Raw genomic sequence first — 22,358 nt, 5'->3', positions numbered from 1 at the left:
TTTTTTTTTTTTTTTTAAGCAGTCAGTTCATCCCTTTGGCGAAATATAAAAGCACCTAACAGAAACGCACTTTGTCCTTTGGGCACTAAAGGCAGGGTACCCAGGAAACAATAGCTATTCAAAACTCCAGAAAATGTCTTCATGAATGGCAGTGGTCGAGGACCGTTAGGCACTACTCTGTGGTATAGCTCCAAACTACACCTGTAAGGGAAGGGGACCATGTCAGACAGGAAGAGAGAAGGCTCACCTGCTTGATTTTATTCCTCGAGTTAGTGATGCGCTCTGTGATACTCTGGTATGTGCGAATGGCTGTGGTCAATTCTGTGTAGTGCTGAACGATCAATTCATCCAGGTCACGGTCACACTTCTCATAGGCTTCTTCAAGGCGACCTTTCTCATTTTCTCGGTCTTCAACATCATCACTGGTAGACAGAGTCCTGTTGAGGACAGAATTTGTCAAGCTGTGTCAAACTTCAAAGCAACAATAAGAACAGTATAGAGTCAACACACTAGCACATTCATTCTACAAACTAGGAAATGAAGTGACTTAACAGAAAATACAAAATAACCTTCAAAGTTGATTCTAACACCACATCAGCACATGCACAGGCTGCCTAGCCACAGACTCCATCCTTCACCTAGTCTCTTGACCCCTGAAAGGATTTCAAACAGATAGCAGGTAGGCATGGATTCAGAGGAAAGCTGGGCAGCTCTTGGTTTGTATGAATCATAATAATTCTTACCAGCTCTGCCCTTCTTACAATGCTGGCTAACAAGACCTACAGAACATCTAGAGAAAGGTCCCTTTCCATGTCCAGGACACTGACACAAAGAGCTGGGATTCTTAAGCACTTCTGTTACCTGTGGAAACAAAAGGCATAGGAAATGCTTCTGCAGCTATGTCCATGGGCAACAAGAAGGAGCCATCCCTGAAGCTGCCCTCCCTTGGGGGAGATGATAAATTTAAATATTGTTTAAGTCACTTCTGGATAGCCTTCTTTCGAATGTGGTGAAGGGATAAAATTTCTCACAAGAAACCACTTTCTAGAGAGTTCACGTGAATGGCCTGAAATGCACAGAGCTCCCAGCAGCCTAGGAATAAGGTCATGTTAATTCTAAAATCTGTTACAACAGCAATAACCTAAGCAGCACTACAAGACACTGCCTGCATTCACTATTCTTCAAAGACGACCAACAAGATTGATAGGAATCAACAATAACCAGACAATGAGATAGGTACACTTATTAAAAATCTTTCAATAACTCAGTTTGATACATGGGCCACAGATCTTTGTTTCCTCCATTATCTTTCTTGGATAATTTTTTTTAATTTAGTATTATAATAAAGAAACCTTTCCCTCTTATCTGCTTACTGTGGTAATTTAGAGTTTCATTAAATTCCCTCAGATTTGTCACCTTATACATTCAGCCTAGTTTATTTCATTTATCTTTTTTAATTTAGGGAGGGGGATATTTTAGGCTCTCAATGATGGATGCAATCAATTATAAGTCCATCATTAGAACTGCTTTCAGAGATGGTCTGTCAGCAAATCAATCACATACCCACCTCCAAATACTTCCGAGCAAAACACCGTACAACAGTCTTCTCCAAGCTGTCACTCAGAGCAAGGGGTCTTAATTCATGAGCCACACAATATATAAAACTTCTTTTTCAATTTAGAGGGGAATTCAGGAGGCCTGTCTGTGGCTTCAATGTACTTTCTAAAATGAATTCTGTAAATGTGTTAGGGATGCCAAGAGATCAAGCGTTGCATGAAATGAAACAGTCCTGGGAGCTAAAAAGGGCAGTCCCAGACCAGACCCTATTTCCTCATCTATAAACTGCTGATCCTAAGCCTGGTGATTTCCAATGTTTTTGGATAAAAAAACACACAAGTATTTAACTACCAAAGTAAATCAACTTGATCTCAGGAGGAGAGCCAACAAAATCACCTCTGATATTTGGCTCACAGTACCTTAGCATGTCTCTCTGTTGTTTCTTATGATATATAACTTTGCTCTTTAAATCTGAAGTCTTCCAGTATGCTACTCTAAAGAACAATCAAGAAATGCCTTCAATTTATCAACTGTCCCATAGGTAAGAGTCTCTGGATGTTTTAACTCCATAGCTTCTGCAGAGCTACCCAGCATGAGCCTGCCATTTTCACAGTGCCTTCCACATTCTCTCTCCCATCACACACGCACTGCCATTTGTGGAAGGAAACATGCCAAACATCTCTCACACTATTTACCTTAACTAGTCAGAATTACCATTAAGGAAACTGTCAGGCCCAGGGAGGACACCTTCTCTGGCATGAGCTGTCACCGCAATGCATTACCAGATCATTAGGAGTTACTTACAAAAGAGAAAGGGTTACTAAAACGAAGATCAGGAGTAAATTGAGTCCACGGGGGATCATTTCTCCTATTTTCATTTCCAGAGGAAATATTTATATAAGAAATATCCTGTGCCAAGTTTAACTCACACTGAGAGATCATCCTTTCGATATAACCTGGGATGAATGGCAGTTTTGTTTTTAGTCAAACACTATTATAAAACTCACAAATTGTTACGGTGTCTTTTTTAGTGAAGAGAAGGCAGTAAGGATAATGAAAATAATAAAGACCTCCAAAATTTAGAGAGGCTTGCAGATGCCAGAATCCGGCTTTATTCAGCATTTTATCAAATGCTCACTCCTGCTGGACTGGAGTCTGTTATCTTCCAGTCTCCTTTTCTCACTAGAAGCAGTTGGGCTTTGAAGAGGCTAAACAACTCCCCCACCCCATGCAGTGAGAATAAAAGATCCTAGAAGAATCCAAACCCAAGTCTGTTTACAGGTTTGAACAACTGCAGAGTAACTAAAACCTGTCTCTGAATTCTAACTGCCTAGGCTGCCTCCTTAGTCCACCGTATTTACTACCCAGGGGACTTCAGTAACTGAATCTTATTTTGTTCATCTATAAAATAAAAAGAAGATACATTCCTTATAGGATGGAGGTGTTAAGCACAATCAAACAAGGCCTCAAATACCATTATCAGTCAACAAATGTTGTCCATAGTTATTAGCTATCATTGCTACAAGAATGGTTTCGGTTTGGAGGGGTGTTTATCTTTGTTTGTGTTTGTTGGTTGGTTGGTTTTGAGGAAGTTGTTTGTGGTTTTCATTTTCTAAGACAGTGGCTTGCTATGGAGCTGAGGCTGGCCTACCAATCACTGTACAGACCAAGCTGACCGCTACTATCCTCCTGCCTCTACCTCCCAAGTGTTGGCTTTACACACAAGCACCACCACACTGGACACTACAATGCAGTTTTAGTTTAAAAAAAAAAAAAATCTTCGTTCTGGTGGACAGTCCATGCTGATGAGCAAGATTTCACATCTCTACTTGTAAAATGTTAATACTAAGCCCAGAAAGGTATAGATGCCCCATGTCCAGCACATGGGGAAGAAAGTAAACAGAGCACAAACAGAAGCAATGCAATGGCCACTTGGTGAGCACGTCTGTGATTATCCCTAAGACAGTACGATGAGCTGAACAGAATCTGACCCTTTTTCTGAGACACCCCCACAGAGCTCAGAGAAGGGAATAATGTGCACATGGCACACATGCATGCAGCCTGCCCTCCATCTTCCATACATGTGAGCTGCTGTATTCCCTGCCTCACCTCCTGAGCTGAGAACTTACCCTAACTGTATGACAGCTCACCTGTAAGAAAGCAGGGGTTAGCTAAAGAAGAAAAGATGCACATGGGCCCTACTATAGTGTTTTCTCTGTTTTTTGTTGTTGTTGTTCTTGCTGCTGCTGCTGCTGCTGTTGTTGTTTTCCTTTTTAAGAAACACTGTTGGACCTGACAAAATGGTTAAGAAGAACAACAAAAAGACAGAAGCAAGGAACATGATATAAAGTTGACACTCCAAGATGCATTCAAATTACACAGCCACTCTTTAGCTTTCGCTCTGCCCTATTTCATGTAAACTGTGATTACGATTTACAAAGTGCTGCTGAGTGAACACTGGAACAGGAAACGCTAAACTAGACTGCAGTGAAGCTGGATGCAGAGACATTTCTGGATCACTAACAATTTTTCAAGACGACACCTCTGGTATTTTACATGATGAATTATATCTCTAACCATGACTAATTAATCCCCAGGAAGGAATGTGTTCACCTAACAAGCTAAAGGGTCCACCAAATGCTTCTAGCAGGAACAAGGATGGGAGATGGTTCCAGCAGACTCACGGGCCACCAGCTCCCAGTGACTCCCAGACAAAAATTACAACATGGGATAAAGATCTGGCGACTATAAAGTGGAATTTGTCAGTTTCTTTCCACATCTTTCTTCTTTCCTTGTATAACACCAGCTTCAGTCTTTCAGTTAGCCAGTCAAATGCTGTGACAGAAAAACACACACTCACCATCAGCAATTCCTTCTTGGAGCAATTTTGCTCTCTTTGGATTTAATAGAGTAATGGAGTCCAGACAGAAGCAAGCACATGAAAGCCAACGCCATGTTTTAAAAGATCAAAGGAAACACACACAGAAGGGAAAGTGCACCTATGAAGATCAGGTTACTCACCAGGACAACCCATCACTTACCAGAGCAAAGACTTCCAGCCAGAGACAGAGAAAAAGAAAACAGCCAAACCCAGACCACAACCAGGAATACAGCAAACATGTCACACCTTTTGAGGTCCTCAGCACACATGTCACACAGAGGCATTTGAGGTTTGCAGAAGGAGCAGTAGACAGCACTTGCCTAGCATGTGCAAGGGTCCTGGGTTCAGTACACAACACTGCATTTTTAAAAAGCTACTTTTTCTTTCCCTATTCCATTTACCTGTGCAAAATCTGAACATATTAGCTAGGTACAGTGACACAAAACTTTAATCCCAACAGAGGAATTAAAGGCAAAGGCATGTGGCTCTTTGTGTGGGAGTTCAACAGCAGACTAGACTACAGAGAGAGACTTGTCAAAAAAAAAAAAAAAAAGAGGAACATAAAGTTTATAAACTGGGCTAGGTATGGTAATCTCATCACTTAAGAAGGTAGAGGCAGGAAGATCAAGAGTTGAAGCCAGCCTTTGCTACAAAGTGAATCTGTGGTCAACCTAGGCTATATGAGACTGTCTCAAAACCAAAACAAGTCAAAAATCAAACAGTTGTTCTTAAAAGTAAAACCACAGACTCAAATAGGGCTTTGCAGTGGGGCAAGGCAGCATCACCCTATAATCCCAGACACTTAGAGGATAACACAAGAAGATCATGAGTTTGGGGTCAGCCTGGGCTACACAGTGACGCTCTGGCTTGGGAAAAGAAACTCTTAGCAAACAGTAACAAATAGAATTCTGAAACCCTGGTGAGTGCCTCAACCTCTCCTTGGATGTTTTTCCTCATAAAACAGGCAAGAGAGCAGAGCTGCTGCCTCTGCAGGATGTTTCAGGACGGAAGAAGTGTGGGAGAAAGGCGGGGTGCTCACTCACATTACACAAGCAAGAGAAATCAGCTGTGACCCCTGACACCGCCAGCCCGAAGCCCCCGAGCCTCCCCATCCCAGTTCCTGGGAATCTGTTAGGAACTCGGAGCAGATCTTTTCTCTGCATTCTCACAGTGCCTGGCACATTAAATGTTTAGTAAACGCTACATAATGAGCAACAGCAAGATGCAGAGTGGAAAAGGTCACGCAGGACAGCTCCCTGACTGAGACAACTGCAGTGGAATGGCCTCGCTGGAAGCCATACATGCTGATAAATCCCTGGGAAGGAAAGCAACGGTTACAGGTATGGTGGCCCCATCAATTCACTGATCCGTTCAACAGGGCTTACTAAGCAGGTCACCTACCAGGCAGACTAAATGGCTAGACATACAGCAGTAACTAACCAGTCCTCCCTCGGGAAGCTAGCACGTCAGCTTGGAGATGCAGGCCATAAAGTAAGCAAGTGCATCAGGCAGAAGCTGTAGTGCAGCAGAGATAAAAATGATGCCCCCCACACTGGCACCAGCAAGGGCACAAAAAGGTACTGCATGAATAGATCATCCTCTGTGAGTAAGCTGTTCTAGGGAGGGAAGGTGCCAGGCCATGAAGGAGAACAAATTCTAACTGCCATAGGGAGGAACCGACATGCGATCATAGTGGGTACCAACTGCCAGTGTGGAAGTGACAGGAGACGAGATCAGGAATCAGACCAGACACAGCTCTGTCTGCCTCTCTCTGGGTGGTCACTGAAGCCACTACCTTGGGGTGGTGATAACTAATCAGCCAGTAACCACATTTATAATAGTTTCATTTTAGGTTTTTGGTGGTGGTGGTAATGTTGTTTGGTTGGTTTTTTTTTTTTTTTTTTTTTTTTTTGTTTTCTGAGACAGGGTTTCTCTGTGTACCTCTGGCTGTCCTGGAACTCAGAAATCCACCTGCCTCTGCCTCCCAAGTGCTGGGATTAAAGGCATGCAAAACCACGCCCAGCTTCATTTTAATTATATCTCATCTCTTTCAAAAAAAAAAAGAATCAAAGATGTTCTCTCTAAGACTATAGTAAAATATACAGCTCATCATTATATAAATGTAAAATACGAGTAGGTCGCACGGCCACACAGAGTTCATAGTAAATGAGTTCCTAATCTAAATTTGAGTTTCCAAGCAGCCAAGGCAAAAAGTTCTATTTCTCACTTTCTAAAGACTCATTATGCAAGCTCATTTTTCATTTTACAATATAATGAAACACAGGCCTCAACAGTCTTCTTAAAATAAGGTAACAGATTTTATATTAATATCTCTTCAGGAGCACAATTAAAAACTAAATTCAGGCTTCCATATTCTGAAAGGCAATGGATATAATCCGAGTATACAGCTTTCCGATGACTTATCTTTTCCATTCTAATCTAGGGATAAAACTTAGAAAACATATAGTCTTGCGCGCATCCGACTCGACCAGCAAGAACGACACAGCACACAAGTAGGATCCTTCTGCAGCCAAGCTTTAATGCATCTTGAGAGGGAGAGCATAAGCTTACACACNGATGCGAAGACTCTGAGGAACCCAGCCCTGTGCCTTATATAGAATTTTTGTCCCGCCTCTGACGTGGCACATCCTCACAGGGCCATTTCCAAACGGACAAGATAACGTACTTAACGGATGTATGTCCTCGCGGACAGGGACTATCCAGAGACATGTGCAGTAAGCCTTTTTACTTGTTCAAACACCCAGCTCATGTGCCATCTTGTAATGGCGAATGTGGGAGCGGCTTTCCACAATATAGAACTAAGTAAGACAGACCATGTTCTCTTAGTTTTCTCCTCTCAGCAAATCTTTTGACAGCTCAAGCCACTGGCTAGCAGGTCTCTGCAAAGCACACAGCACACATGTCGGTATTAAGTGTTAATGTAATACTCTAACATTACAAGTCATCGTGGCAGGCCGTGCTGAATGCAGTGGCAATCACTCCTGCCTGAGCTTCCAGGTTACCTGTCCGCAGGTGACAGACTCTTATTCTGGAAGCTTTGAGCATTTTAACAAGGTGAGAAAGGGGCCTAGCTTTGTTATAAACTGATCTGTGTGCCCCACAAAAAGGCTTTTTTTTTCTTTTTATGATAACATGTTTAGAGATAGAAAAGAGAGGTGGTGATGAAGTCCAGCAAGTCAGGGAAACCTCACGGCTAGGAATGCTTTTCTCATAAGAAAAGCAAGAGACAGGAAGGAATCCTGTGCACACAACCAGAAGAAAGGCTCTCAGGGGGACAGAGCAAGGAGGTGGCCATTTATATGCCAAGAAGAGAGGTTTCACCAACAACCGATTCTGATGGTGCTTTGACCTTGGTCGTACAGCATACAAAAAGGTGAGGAAATACATTTCTATTGTTTAGCCATCCAGTCAGAGGTGTTTAGTGAGAGCTGCTGGAGCAGAAAGCTACACTTTCTCAGAAAGTGCAGGCAATGTTATCACAGTTAGTTAAATTCTCATTTGCCCTCTCTCTGTTTGCTGCTAGTTTATCTGGGGTTTGGAGGGTTGGGTTGGGTTGGGTTTCTTTAGGCAGAGAATTTGTGATCTCCTGCTCTAGCTGCCAAAATCCACAAACTGAAGATGTGCACCACCAGGCTCAAGTTGGTTGGTTAAACTCTCAAGGCGATGTCATCATCGATCAGCCTAAACAACACACATCCTTGACAAATCTGCATGAAGAACTGGATGCTGAATACAGCAGCAGATGGCTAAAACACTTGCTACAAGAGATAAAGTTACACATCTAAATCTTGGTGACCATTCAGAATGAACAGAACTGAGCCATATTCTCTAAAAGCTGATAATTGGCTTACCTGTCCACTAAGGCCCCGCTGACCTCTCTTCCAGAAGTAATACAAACTAAGAAAACAAATAATGAAAATCCCCTTATGCAACTAAGAAAAACTAATTACAAGTACACCTCCACATATGCAAAAATCACTCACCAGCAAACAAGAGAGCACCATGTCCAACAGGAGTCAAGTGTCCTAAGCTGCCCTCTTTCTCAGAAGTGCTCCGAGTGGGCCTAGGACACTAACCAGATGCTGCAAAGTTCCTGAGCTTCTTACCATCAAGAACCTCCACCCCACCACACAGATGCCTTCTCTCCAACACAAGAGTACAAAACAAGAACTGAACTTGAGGTGGACGAGATTCCAAGCCTGACTCCAGAAAGTGAAAACTGAGTGATTCATAACTGTCTTTTCAGAAGAAAATGTCTCTTTTTGTTAGTGGTCCCAACACAAGGGGGAAAATGTCCAGACCTGATGTGACTCTTCCAACATCAGTCATGCTTCCTTCCCACACTGCTGTTAAATCATCAGTTCTACCCAGCACTTGCTGGGTACTAGAGGCACATCTTCTTTCCAAGAAAGAACCCAGCCCACCTCATACACAGCTGAGAGCAAAATACACCTACATCCAGCAGGGAAACTAAAGACAACAGCTCTAGGCATGAGTAGAGAAAAACCCAAACCCATGAGGAAGAAAAGAGACTGAAGGATACAAACGCTCCTACACAGCTCAGACAGAGTTCCAAGCTGATTATGCGAAGCAGGACACACTGCTACACTTCATAGATGGCGAATCATCTATAACTGCTTCCAGGGTGTTATCCAAGTGAGAGGCCCTCGTCATGAATCTGAGACTGAATAAGGGATCCCACATTAAAGAAATGCTAGAGATGTGTATCACTACATAATCACACAAGACATATTTGACTCAAAGCAGAAGCAATCAACACCTCACTTTCAAATCGGATTTTATTCTATTCAATTATACATTGTGATGCCTTGTTTCTTAATTATGACTCATGAGAGCCTATGAAATACAGGATAATCCCATCCCAACTGATAGCAATTCACAATGACAAGTCCCTCTGAAAGAGTTCTCTCATGCATATGAGCATCCCTGAACAGTACAGAGAGACTTATGTAGCCTCAAGTGACAGTAAACAATGTCTGCTTTAAAGTCACTTGAAAACTCACTAGTGTCTGGCTGTAGACAGCACTTAGAGCCAATTACTACACCCAACGTATGTGTGTATAGTGCTTCAATAGTGCAATTAACTCAGTTATACAGAACAGTACTAGAGACCGAAAGCTATAAATTGCTTAGGCAACAAAAAGGCCATTATCTAAAATTAAGTAAAATCACTCGACTCAGGCATAAAACTCAGTTTACGGCTGACAAAGTCAACTTAAAAATCTATCACTTTCTCACTTCCTTGTAAAAGCAAGCATGCTCTGAAAGTATTGTCCACAAAGAGCCTCACTTCCTGGTGAGTCCCTCACAAGCAGATGTTTTACACTTCTGACATAATGGAAATTAGGAAATTAGGGGCAGGCTTCATAAATGCAAAGATCCATGAGGCTTTAGAATAAAGGTGTCATGGAGAAATGCCAAGATCTAAAACATTGGTTCCCACCCTTCCTAATGCTGCAACCCTTTATAGAGTTCTCACACTGCGGTGACCCACAACCATAAAATTATTTCACTGATACTTCATAACTGTAATTTTGTTACTGTAATGAATTGAAATGTAAATATCTACTATGAAGGATATCTGACATATGACCCCTGTCAAAGGGTCTTTTGACCCAGGCCATGGCCCACAGGCTGAGAACCACTGATCTAAAGACTATCATAGAGTATTTCTGTGATTAATCGATCTGCTAAGCAAACGCTCTACCTCCAGCCCCAACACATATATCTTATGGAAATTTTGTTACCATATTTTTAAATTGGTCAAAAGTTTCTGATGGCAAATTTTAAAATTAAAAGACTTGTCAAAAAATTTCACCTTCAAGAGATAATGCCATATTCCATCTGACTTCATCTAGCCCTGATTGGCTCCGATCCTCTTCCCCAACTACAGGAGCAGAATGACTTGTCTGGGTGAATATTTCATTATACAAATGATCATCTTAGCAGCAATGCTTTTTAAAACTTTAAAGGGGTATTTTGTTTAATGGTGTGTGTGTGTGTGTGTGTGTGTGTGTACATGTTCACATATGTGAGGGCAGTGCCTACTGTGCCAGAGGTATCTGATACCTGTGAAGCTAAAGTTACAGGGAGCTGCCCAATATGGACGCTAGGTCCTCTGCAAGAGCAGTAACTGCTAAGCCATCTCTCCACTTGAGTAATACGTTTAAAAAGAGAGAGAGACTCAGAGAGAAGAAAAAAAAATCATAGCCCAATTATTATCTCAACTTTTTTTTAAAGGTAATAATTTAGATTTGTTTCTTATATCTCATTTCCCCAATAAAGCACGTTTAAGGGATATTCAAACTTCATCATGCTTTTAAATCATCTGTATAGTTAGAAAAATGCAGATACGTGTCAGAAGGGTCAGGCAATGCCTGAGACAGTGAATTCCTAGTAAAGTCTCAAGGGTGCTTTTGGATATATGATAATGTGAATGACAATTCCTGGAAAGAAGCTGTGTCTACAAAGACTGACTGATTAAAACTACAGCAATAGAGACTGGAATGTTGTGGGTCCAGAGGCTAAATACCTTGTCCTGGATTAACTGTAGCCCCAAAACAGTCACACCTTGCCCATCTCTGTATATGAATCAACATCCTGTAACTTAACAGATAAAAGCCTTTGGAAATCTATTGACTTAGCAGACCAATAGCTTCCACCAACATAAAAAGCTAAGACCACCATTAGAGAGCATCTTAGGCCTGTAGGAGAATCTCCCCCATCTGCCTCTCTGATGTACCCACCAATGTATTTTAAGCTTCCCTTGATTTATGACTATAAATATAAAACTGCACCCACTTTGGAACATGGAATTTGGTATAGCCTTAATCTGTGTTCCTAGGCCACGGGTCCTCAAAATGACTCCAGAATAAACTATCTCTTATTCCCTTTAAGATGAGGGGTGTGTGTGTGTGTGTGTGTGTGTGTGTGTGTGTGTGAGAGCAGCACTGTTTTAAATGAAAAACAAACAGTATCTCTTGAATTCATAAATGATTTATGAATTTACTTTTTGAAAGGGCTTCTAGTAAGAGATACAACTCGGAAAAAAATTCTCATAAAAATCTTCAAACGCATAATTGTTTTTATCAACACTACCAAAAGTAACACAATAGCATTCTTTTATTACTTTGCATCAAATTGTGAGTTCTCAGTGGCTTCAAGGCTGAATCTCAAGCACATAAACGACGGGCTACTACTTACTATACGGATCAAGGTCCTAACTCATTTCCCAGCAAGCAGTAAAGCAGCTAACAAACTGTAAGCAGGCTCTGGGATGTTTCCAACACAAGGTAAAGTTCACCACTATAAACAGTTTCCAAAAATCTTACTAGTAATAAAAGACTCTAAAGCCTAAGCTGCCCAAAGTAAACCTACTGTGACCACATCAAACACCAGACCAACACTCCTGCAGGTGGCAAAAGAGCTATATCTTTAAAATAAAGAACTATAAGACATTTCAAGGCATGTCTCAGAGTCCTAATGAAAGAGCTCCAGGTTTAATGAGATTCAAAATAGGGGTTGGGAATTTAGCTCACTGGTAGAAACTTGCTTAGCAAGCACAGGGTCCTGGGTTCAGCCTCCAGCACCGAATTGGTTTGTGTGTTGTACAGTAGATTGGACCCGTGGCCTGAGGAATATCAGGCAAGTACTCTTAGATTTAGTAAAACTCAAATTTCTAACCAAAGACAGTACAAACACTAGAAATGAAGAATTAAGCATCTGAGTGCCTCTCTGTATCAAACTATACAAGGCACTTTTATATGCCTTGTCTCATTTCATGTTCCCCCAAACCACACCAGATCTTCACCATCCCATTTCATAAATGGGAAAGTAACACTGGGGTGGTAGGAGGCTGAGTAGTGATTTGAGATTAGAGGTTAGTACATTGTTCTTAGCTACCCTAAACCACATCCTCTCACTAAAGGATATGACCAGACTTATCTATAAAGGCATGGATTGGAAAACGTGATGGTACTGCCCAATAATAAAACTATATGCCTCAAAGCTTTCAAAAATTCCAACATGGGCTGGAGAGATGGCTCAGCTGTTAAAGGCTAGGCCCAAAAAACTCCAACATAAACAATGAGTCTTGAGGCTAGAAACCAAGACTTCGTTCTCCAAGATACTAACTCTGCATGTATAACCAGAAATTGGAGCATTTTTCTTCTCATTTCTGTAAATGCAATTATCAACTGTCCCAGGACCTCCTGAAAGTGTCTGTTCTGTTTCCAATCAGGTGCTCATGTATCCTGTATCCCACGTGCTACTATTACAGGTATGCTCCACCACACCAAGTTTATGCTGTGGATCAAACCCAGGGCTTTGTGCTAGGCAGGTAATCTACCAACTGGGTCTATCAACAGTCCTGACACTCTATTCTGATAGTGATCTGCAAATAGCAATGCATCATGGAGGGGAACAGGGCTGAGGGAAACAAAGAGTGAGAAACCTAAAGGCTACTCTGAGTTGGACTCAGATGAAGAGAGGAGACTAGAAATAGTATCTATGCCTGGCCAAGCTCCTCCTGCCACAAACTGTCACAAACCTCAAAGGTCCACATCACACATCCACATTCAAAGTCCACATCAAAGCCTGGTCCTCTCAACAAACCTTACTTTGAATTAACTATGGGCTGACCAAAATATCCTTTACAAAGGAAGGACGGAATTTAACAGGAGCATACAATAAAAGATTTTCTATGTTACTGAAATTCCAACTTCTGTGAAGACATAAAAGTTGATGAAAATGTGAGTTTCCAACTGCCTTCAAAGCTCCTTGGCATCTGCAACCAGGCTGTCTACAAAAGTTCTGCTCCAAGGTTTCAATAAGGTCTCTCTAAGTCCCAACCAGAGTTTGTCTCTCCAATTAATCTGGCTATTTACAGGCTGACATACAAAGAAGGGAGAGTCAATGCTTAATTGGAAAGCAAATCACCTAACAGTAAGTGGTAGACACATTACCCAATTAAAAACCTGACAAGAACTCACAAAAATAAAATAACATCTCCAAAATGCCATCTTGCTCCTTTCACAACTTCAACTTCACACCAAACAAAAGGATGAGGTAGAGTAATCAATAGGAAAGACGGTAGATATGGTGTGTGAAGAGTATGTGAGTGAGTGTGTGTGTGTGTGTGTGTGTGTGTGTGTGTAAAACATCCAAACAGGACTCTGTCTACCCAATTATTTCTGCTGTAAAGGGCCAGTGGTGACTTCAATCTATAGTTAGTAGCAGTCTCCAAAAGATCAAATCACAAGCACTATCTCTCCTCACCAAAACCCTTCCTCACAGACCTGAGGCGTAAACACAGACACAACAGTGAACCATTACACACCTGACTGGCCTGAAATATGTTTATTCAGGATTTTTTTTAAGTGGCTAAAATTTTAATTTACATATCTCAAAGATCCCTTTCCATCAAATATAAGAATGCAATTGTACTGTATTTCTATTTCTTTATTTTAAATTCTCAGTGACAGACTCTGATGCCAACAAAACCACTGTGTCATTATCTAGTTAGTACTCTAGGCAATGAGAACTGGCTATGGTGGGCCAAGCCTGAACTCCCAAAATCTGCATTAGGAGGTGGAACCAGGATAAGACATTCTAAATTATTGGTGCATAGATAGCAAGTTTGAGGACAGTGAGGGCTACATGTAAGCCTATCTCAAAAATCCACATACAAACAAAAGGAATAAGTGGCAATGAGACTGGGGCATTTCCTTTGTGTGTACTAGCTCAGTCCTTACACTAGACTGAAATTTATCCAGTACTATAAAGTGTCTACAACAATAAATGTTCTTCTCTTCAAACTATTAAAAATAACATTTTAGCCAAGTGTGGTGACTCACATCTTTACTCCCAGAACTTGGGAGGCAGAGCAAATACATGTCTGTGAGTTCAAGGCCAGCCTGGTGTACACAGCAAGTATAAGCCAGGTAAACCTATAGATCATATCTCAGATAGATAAATAGATAGATAGATAGATAGATAGATAGATAGATAGATAGATAGATAGATAGATAGAAGCAATATAAATTGTTACAACACTAAACCTAAGTCAATAGATTTCCAAAGGCTTTTATCTTTTAAGTTACAGGATGTTGATTCATATAGAAATAGTATTTTTATACATCTGAAAAAGAACTGAAGGAAATTTGTAAACATTCCAAAACACCAAAAAACCTGCTGCTGCTCAGTGATGTAAAGCCATAAAGGTGAGTCAATCAAACTGTACAAAAGACAGTGGAGTCTGTCACTAACCTTTTTTGTGACAAAATGACAGGTGTAAGGCAACAAGAAAGAGCTAGCAAGCACCAAGTACCCTTTCAGGACTACTCGGACTTTATAAACACAGCCCTAAAACGGGTTTTCCCAATAAAATGGGTTGCCAAAGCAACCGGAAAAGGTCTAGTCTCTTGAGAGAATCTGAGAAAAGTTAAAGACAGAGGAGATAACTCAAGTACATGGGAGGGCCTGAGAATAATGACTGTGCTGTGCAAGAGAAGCAGCATGAAGGGCAGGAGCTGAACAGATCCAAAGAGCAGAAACACAGTTACTAATGAGAAACACACAGGCCTACTCCTATCTGCTGGCCCTGACTCCCCCCACCCCAAATCCCACCGCTGCAGTTATACTACCCTTCTCCCCTCACCTGCTGCATGTGTAATTTAAATCACTGGATTAAGCACAAAAGAGAATCAGGAAGAAAATACCAAAAGAGATTGGCAACATCTTCCCTCAATCCAAAGCCAAACTTTTCGGTATAAAAAGAAATGCTGAGGTACAAACAGCAACACTTCAGCAGCAAAAACATCTAGTCTTGTGTTCGTGCATAATCAATCACGAAGCCCAATCTTTATTAAAGTTGCCTAGAATCATAAGTCTGGACATACCTCAACAGCATGGTTGTAAAAAACACAGTAAAGGGAACATGTCGTTCATGTGTCCTGACACGAGCTGGACTAGGAATTAAAATTAAAGCAGTACTTCACAACGAAAGTCAAAGTAAAAGATGTCTGGGCCAAAATCAAAGTGATAAAGTGAAGGTGATGCAGGCGAGCATGAGGGATGGATAACCAAAGAGAGCCAGATGTGGTGATGGACACCCGTGCTCCAGGACTTGGGAGATGGAAGCAAGAGTTCACGGTTACTCTTATCTACACAATGAGTCTGAAGCCAGACTGGGCTACATGTAACTTTGGTGCTTCTCAACCTGTGGTGTACGTCTTGACCCCTTTGGGGTCAAATATCAAGTATTCATTACAATTTATAACAGTAGCAAAATTACAGTTATGAAGTAGAAACAAAATAATTTTATGGTTGAGATCATCACAACATGAGGAAGTATATTAAAGGTGGAACCATTGCCGTACCTCAACACAAAACAATGAGGTACACCATCCAGCAGTGGTGATGCCCCCTGGAAATGGCAAGGAATTGGTCCTTACAGGTAAATGTACGACTCCACAGCAGAATCCACCAGAAAGCTTTTAAGTTATTTTTCAGGTTTTTTTTTTNTTTTTTTGTTTTTTTTTTTTTTAGGTTTTTCGAGACAGGGTTTCTCTGTATAGCCCTGGCTGTCCTGGCACTCACTTTGTAGACCAGGCTGGCCTCGAACTCAGAAATCCGCCTGCCTCTGCCTCCCGAGTGCTGGGATTAAAGGCGTGCGCCACCACGCCCGGCTCATTTTTCAGTTTTGAAGTGTCACATGTTGAGGGTAAATCTAACTGCCACTTAAGGAATCTGACATATAGCCTAAAGTTTCAGAAGCACACGGAAGAGGATGGGACATTTGTTTGCAGTTGTTACTCCCCCTAACTCACTCCACTTCCATGGAAGTGACCACTCCTTCCATGAATTCTGAATCTCGGTAACACTCCATCTTTCTCCAGGCCCATAATACTCTCCTCAAGAGGGATAATATATCTTGTCTTTGCATACATAACTCAGGTCACTCATTCCCTCATTCAACAAATATTTCCTAAGTACTAAATAAATGCCAGGCACCATACTACATACTTATCTACTGTATAAGAGAGTGTTGACTATCAGGCAGGAAAAAAAAAACAAGGTCAGAAAAGGATTCCAAACACTCATATTAGAATTGCAGAGAAAATGAAGGCGCACTACTACAAAGGCTCTGGCTGAGGTTTTAATATCGTGGGATAAATCTGAACAGTACATTGTTAAACTAAGAATGTGTGCCTGCAGTGTTTTCTCTTCAGGGCCTACAAAGTGTATCACTTTCACAGACAGTTCTAGCCTCTCATTTGCAAAATAGAATTGATAAGAACAGGCCATTCTCTTAAACTCTGCCAAGAACCCATACAAGGGTCTTTTTCAATCCATTAAATGGTAAACTTTTAAAACCTTTCAAAGCTTGATTTACCCATTCTCTCAAGGGCTTAACCTACCAGATTCTGGTGGATCCTAGGTTTTAAAAAGATCATCAGGATCATTACAGGAGCTCTCTTAACTCAAATCAAAGTGAAGGATAAGTCGAGGAAAGTGAGAAGCAAGGGGTATTTGTTTTAGGAAAATATATGGGATGAAATCCAAATGACAACAATGGATAAGTGTGTCATAATGCATTTTATTCAGGCTGATCTAAATTTGTTTAACATTTTAAACATTTAAAAATAAGAAGAAGAAGACTGGTAAATAGTCCACCACACCCTAATAGTTTAGGGAAAAAGTAATGAGGAGGGCAATTTAAAATTCTACTTTTGTATGGTTTTGAGTAAGAAACTGGAATAAGAAAGCGATAAGAAAGAAAGAAAAGAAAAGAGAAGAGAAGAAAAACAAGAAGGAAGGAAGGAAGGAAGGATCACTTTTCTATTCAATGCTAACAGCTCACGCAAAGCCTAGGATCTGAAGCTGTGGCTATTCACAGGTAGTGGAAAGTGCCCAAAGTTGGACACTCTGCAACTCCTAACAGGAAACTTGGGCCTGATCCCACGAGTCTAGGACACCCCCGGCCTTCAGGAGTGTGCACAGCACCAGGGTCAACCAGAACCTGTTGTAGGAATGAATGAGTACACCTGCGCTGGGCTTCTTCCCGAACCCAAGCGGGCCAGCTTTTAGGACCGGGGACAGAAGTAAAGGCCATGCCCCGAGGAGAAGACTGGGAAGGTGGGCTGTCCTCCCCTTAACCCCGGCCCCAGAGACACTGGGAGTCTCAGAGCACTGCCCGGCGGGGTCGGGCTATAGGCCCTGGGGAGGGGCGGGGGAGGCCAAAAGGAAGAGAAGGGCCGGCGGGCGGGGCCCAGCCGATGCCTCTCCCTTCCACCGCGGAGGTCGAGCCGCTGCCCTGACCTCACCCTGCCTGCCTCCTGCCTCCCTCACCTGATCACCGAGATGAGCAGCCCCGAGGGGTCTTTGCTTTTGCTGACTGTGCTCCTGTATTTCCCACCAGCTGCTTCTGCCGCCATCTTGGTACGGGACCGAGAACCAGGTGCTTGACAGAACCGGGAAAGTGTAAACTCCACGGCTGACCCGGAACATCCACCAATGGCAGAAGAGAAGGGCATAGGCGCGGAAGTGAAAAGTCCAATCCCTGGAGTTAGGAGGCGGGACTGAGGCTCAGCTGGAGGCTGAGTCTCCTGTCCTCTCTAAGCACTCTGGGATATGTAGTCCTTCTACCGGTCCCGGGCATGCCTGGACGATAAACCAAAGGCAACTTCATCAAGCCTCCTTACTGTCTCTTTAGATCTCTTCAGACAGACCTTAAGTTGTTTTTCAGTTTACTCCATTTTATAATTTTACACGCTTTAACTTAATGTATCTGATGATAAATTGCAGATTCTTCTATTTAAACAAAGGTCCCAAAAGAATGCTTGTGTGTGCAAAAATATTGACTTCAAATACTATCTTTAAATCAACCAAATGCAAAAATGTACAGGCACAGAGAATTTTCTTTGGTATTTTTCTGAGACTGAATGTTTCTATATTCGTCTTATGTACAAGTTCACTGTTGCGGTTGTAAGACCCCCTTTTCGGGGACCCCCACTCTAGTCTCGGGAGTGAAAGAGCACCCAAAGAAACATAAGGACGTTTAATTACGGAGCTCCGGACCGACATGCATCCCACACAGGAGATAACGGATGTCGGACACCAGGCTCGAAAGCTAGGGGGTTTTATGGGGTAAGGGGCTTAGGGGTATGGAATTCAGCATAGCGACACACTATTGGCTTATTCAAACATTAACAGAAAGATTACAGGGCATCAGGACTTTGTTCCTGTGGGCTGGGGGCTTATCTTATAGCAACCAGTTGATGTATGACTTTACCCGGTGTCAAGGGGCAGTAGACAGAGGGGAGGTTCCGGCCAAGTGGTGTTGACCCAGACAAGATAGCCCTGCTTGTACAATCAAGCTGTTCTTAGGAATGTCTTAACAACAGCCCTGTCTGTTCTGCTTTGTTCTCGGCCCCAGGCTGGGGGCTCATAGACAACTCTTTTACATGAATCACAAGATACAAAATCTCATTTTCTTTCACGGTTATGCCAAAACGCAGGCTGCAGGCTGTGAGGGAGAAAAGTATCTGTCTACCCCAGGGGCTGTCATTCATATATATGTGTGTGTGTGTGTGTGTGTGTGTGTGTATGTATGTATATATATATATGTGTGTGTGTGTGTGTGTGTGTGTGTATGTATATATATATATATATATATGTGTGTGTGTGTGTGTGTGTGTGTGTATGTATATATATATATATATATATATATATATATATATATAGTTTCTCATGTTGTGGTGACTCCCAACTATAAAATTATTTCTTTGCAACTTCATAACTGTACCTTTGCTATTGTTGTGACTCGCAATGTAAATATTTGATATGCAGGATATCTGATATGCAGCCCCAAAGGAGCATCCCCACAGGTTGAGAACCACAGACCAATTTCAATGGATACAGGAAAATCTTTTATAGAAATTCAACCATACTTTTAAAATAAAAACACTCAAAAAAGTCCAAAAAAAGAGGAACCGCTGCAGTTATTGGGGGGGGGGGGACCTCTCATAGCACACCTTGTATCAGCACAGCAGCGGTGGCAGCTTCCAGAAGGGTCTGGGCGTCTGGTGGAGAGGCACAAGGTCCGAGCACTTTCCCTCCAGTCGGTGTTGTGGGGCAACTGAGACCATGGAGGAGTTGGAGGAGACTCCTCTCTGCTCTGCACAGGAGACACCTGCTCTGCACAGGAGGAAACGCTCCACACCGTTAGCTCCAGCCACACCACCTTCACAAACAACAGAGAAAAGCCCATACTTCCAGACCACAGAAATCTCACTTTGGACAGTGGTGGCTGCTATTCAAGCCGTGGAGAAGATGGAATCCCAGGCTGCCTGACTGCAGAGCCTGGAGTGACGTGCAGAGTCAGCAGAGAAGAAGCTGGCTGACTTCGAGCAGACAGCCAGAGAGTTCAGCAACCAGCCTGAGGACAAGTGGGCTGTGCTGGGGACCCTGCTGCAGGAGTACAGGCTGCTACCGCGGCGACTGGAAAATGTATTCGCCACAAGACCTTCTGGGTCCTTCAGTTGCCTCCCGGCAGCAAGGGGGAGACCCCAAAGGTGTCTGGGTCCCTTGAGAATGATGGGGTCTGTTTCTCAGAACAAGAGAGAACCTGAGCCGGGTGGTGGTGGCGCACGCCTTTAATCCCAACACTTGGGAGGCAGAGACAGGCGGATTTCTGAGTTCGTGGCCAGCCTGGTCTACAAGGTGAGTTCCAGGATAGCCAGGGCTATACAGAGAAACTCTGTCTCGAAATAAATAAATAAATAAATAAATAAATAAATAAATAAATAAATAAATTATTGCAAACAGGAAGTGGGAGAACCTGGAGGACTGGCAGAAGGAGCTCTACAAAAATGTATGGAAAGCAGCTATGAGACGCTGGTCTCTCTGAAGGTTCTTGGCCAGCCAGAGGAAGTGGAGTTGGGTGCAGAGATGGTGGGTGACTCAGTGGAAGAAGGTACCTACTTGGCAGATAGGGCCATGGTTAAACAGAAGATGCTGTACAAGCAGGAGGGCCCTGCAGGTCTTCCCAGCACGTTTTCCAGTGCAGCTGAACAGCAGGCTTTCTTTGGCGCGGAGCCGGCTGTGTTCTGGAATAGTCCAGGAGACTCTGCCCTCTTGGAATCAGGACCTGGGGACTCAACCCTGAGTCTGTTGAGAGCAGTAGAGACCCTGCCCCTGGTAGAAATCTGGACTGCCACGGAAAACAGAAGTCTCACAGACAGGTGCAATTGGGTCAGGAGTGTGGACAGGGTCTGAAGGTGAAGAGGGACACCAGCCCGAACAAATGTTCCGAGTGCCAGACCAGCTTTCACTACAAGCAGCAGCTGACTGCACATTTGCAGAGCCACACGGGCAGGGAATCTTACTCTGCCACAGAACCAGAGGAGAGCCTTAGACCCAGGCCCCGGCTGAAACCACAGGCCAAAAGGTCGAAGCTGCATCAGTGTAATGTGTGCCACAGGAGCTTCAGCTGCAAGGTCAGCCTGGTGACCCACCAGCGGTGCCATCAGCAGGCTGGTGCCATCAGCCCCAGCACCAGCCCACAAATCCAGGAGAGAGTCTCACCAAACAGTGTAGTTGCTTTGCCTGGCCACATCCCTTGGAGGAAAAGCCGGAGTTCTCTCATCTGTGAGTACTGTGGCATGAGTTTCAGCCATCCATCGGACTTGGCTCGGCACCAGCATATCCACACTGGTGAGCGACCCTACAGTTGCCCTGAATGTGAGAAGAGCTTTGTCCAGAAGCAGCACCTCCTGCAGCATCAGAAAACTCACCAGCGGGAGCGGGGTGGGCTGGCTTCAGAGTCTGCCAGACCCAACGGCCTGCTTTAAGGTTGCCAGCCCCTCACCTTCGCCCGGGAGGGCCAAGGTGTGTGTGTGGGGGAGGGGGGGGGGTTAGCATCAGTCCCTCAAAGACACACTACAAAGTCTGTCTGGCTCCTTCCTGAGAATTGCTCCTGCTTTGCCCTCCTTGGCTAAGCACAGAGGCTAATCTGAAGTGCAGGAGAGAAGGACCTGTGGCCCCAGCCTTTGCCATCTTGGCCTTGTTGCTGGGTTTATTGTTTCGTTAGTGCCTGCAGGTCTCTGGTTTTCTCTTTTCTGGTACACTGTCACACCACAGGGACTGGTGGCCAGTTCCAGGGACCACTCTAGCATTTCACATGTCTTCCCAGAGTTGTATGGGGCCATAGAGGTATGTGGTAAGTTCCAGGAAATTATTACCCTCAATTTCTCTTCCGTTTGTAGCTTCCTTGTTGATAACTAGTATAAATAATTTAAATGAACTGTTTAGCTTGTTCTAAAGACCCCCCCTTTTGGAGTTAGATTCTTGTTTTTCTTTGTATGTTTGTTTGTTTGTTTGTTTTTAAATATGGCTCAAAACTTGTTTTATAAATTTCAAGAGTTATAGAAGTTGTTCCTAACTTGGGAACTCAGCCTGCCCTCCAGCAGGGAATAGGTTATGGGGCTCATTTAGCCCACCCACCCTTAACATAGGCCAGAGAGCCAAGACACGTTGCTGGCTTCCCTCAGTGGGCTGCTGAGTCCACACAGGTGAGGCTAATTTCTCAGGTGGCCCAAGAGGAAGCCCCTGAAGCCCTGCTGAGAGTAAAGACTGGTTTGAAGAAGCTAAGAGTTCAGTCCTGGGACTTTGGTGTCTCAACATGCTTCCCCCCTCCCGGATATGTGTTTCTGCAGCCCTGGGCGTGGGATGGGGGTGAAAGACTGAGCTTTCACCAGGCATCACTTGAGGTTGTGCAGATTAGACTTTCCAGTGGCTGTACCAGGGATGACGGAGAAGAAGCACAGATGCTTGTCTCAGGAGTGTTAAGTACCTGCCCCACTGTCATTGGGGAGGG

At 43.2% G+C, this 22,358-nt stretch overlaps 1 protein-coding gene and 1 pseudogene across 3 annotated transcripts in view; one reads left to right on the top strand and one right to left on the bottom strand.

Moving 5' to 3' along the window:
- The window catches only part of Exoc4 (exocyst complex component 4), a 702,198-nt gene extending 684,228 nt beyond the window's left edge, over window positions 1–17,970 (bottom strand). For 2 of the 3 annotated variants that reach the window (XM_021164588.2, XM_029478695.1), the window contains exons 1-2: window positions 17,831–17,969; window positions 248–437 (exon numbers count right to left, since the gene is read on the bottom strand). In XM_021164588.2, coding sequence (XP_021020247.1) covers window positions 248–437; window positions 17,831–17,916 — 276 coding nt within the window. In that variant the 5' untranslated portion in view covers window positions 17,917–17,969. Of the gene's footprint in view, window positions 1–247; window positions 438–17,830 lie in introns of all 3 variants that reach the window. The other variant, XM_021164590.2, reaches the window with a different exon arrangement.
- Window positions 17,971–19,627: 1,657 nt separating this feature from the next.
- LOC110296539 lies at window positions 19,628–21,333 on the top strand (annotated as a pseudogene).
- The last annotated feature ends 1,025 nt before the right edge of the window (window positions 21,334–22,358 follow it).

The sequence above is a fragment of the Mus caroli genome, chromosome 6, assembly GCF_900094665.2.
Source record: "Mus caroli chromosome 6, CAROLI_EIJ_v1.1, whole genome shotgun sequence".
Lineage (NCBI taxonomy): Eukaryota > Metazoa > Chordata > Mammalia > Rodentia > Muridae > Mus > Mus caroli.
This window is presented reverse-complemented; position numbering and strand designations above follow the sequence as displayed.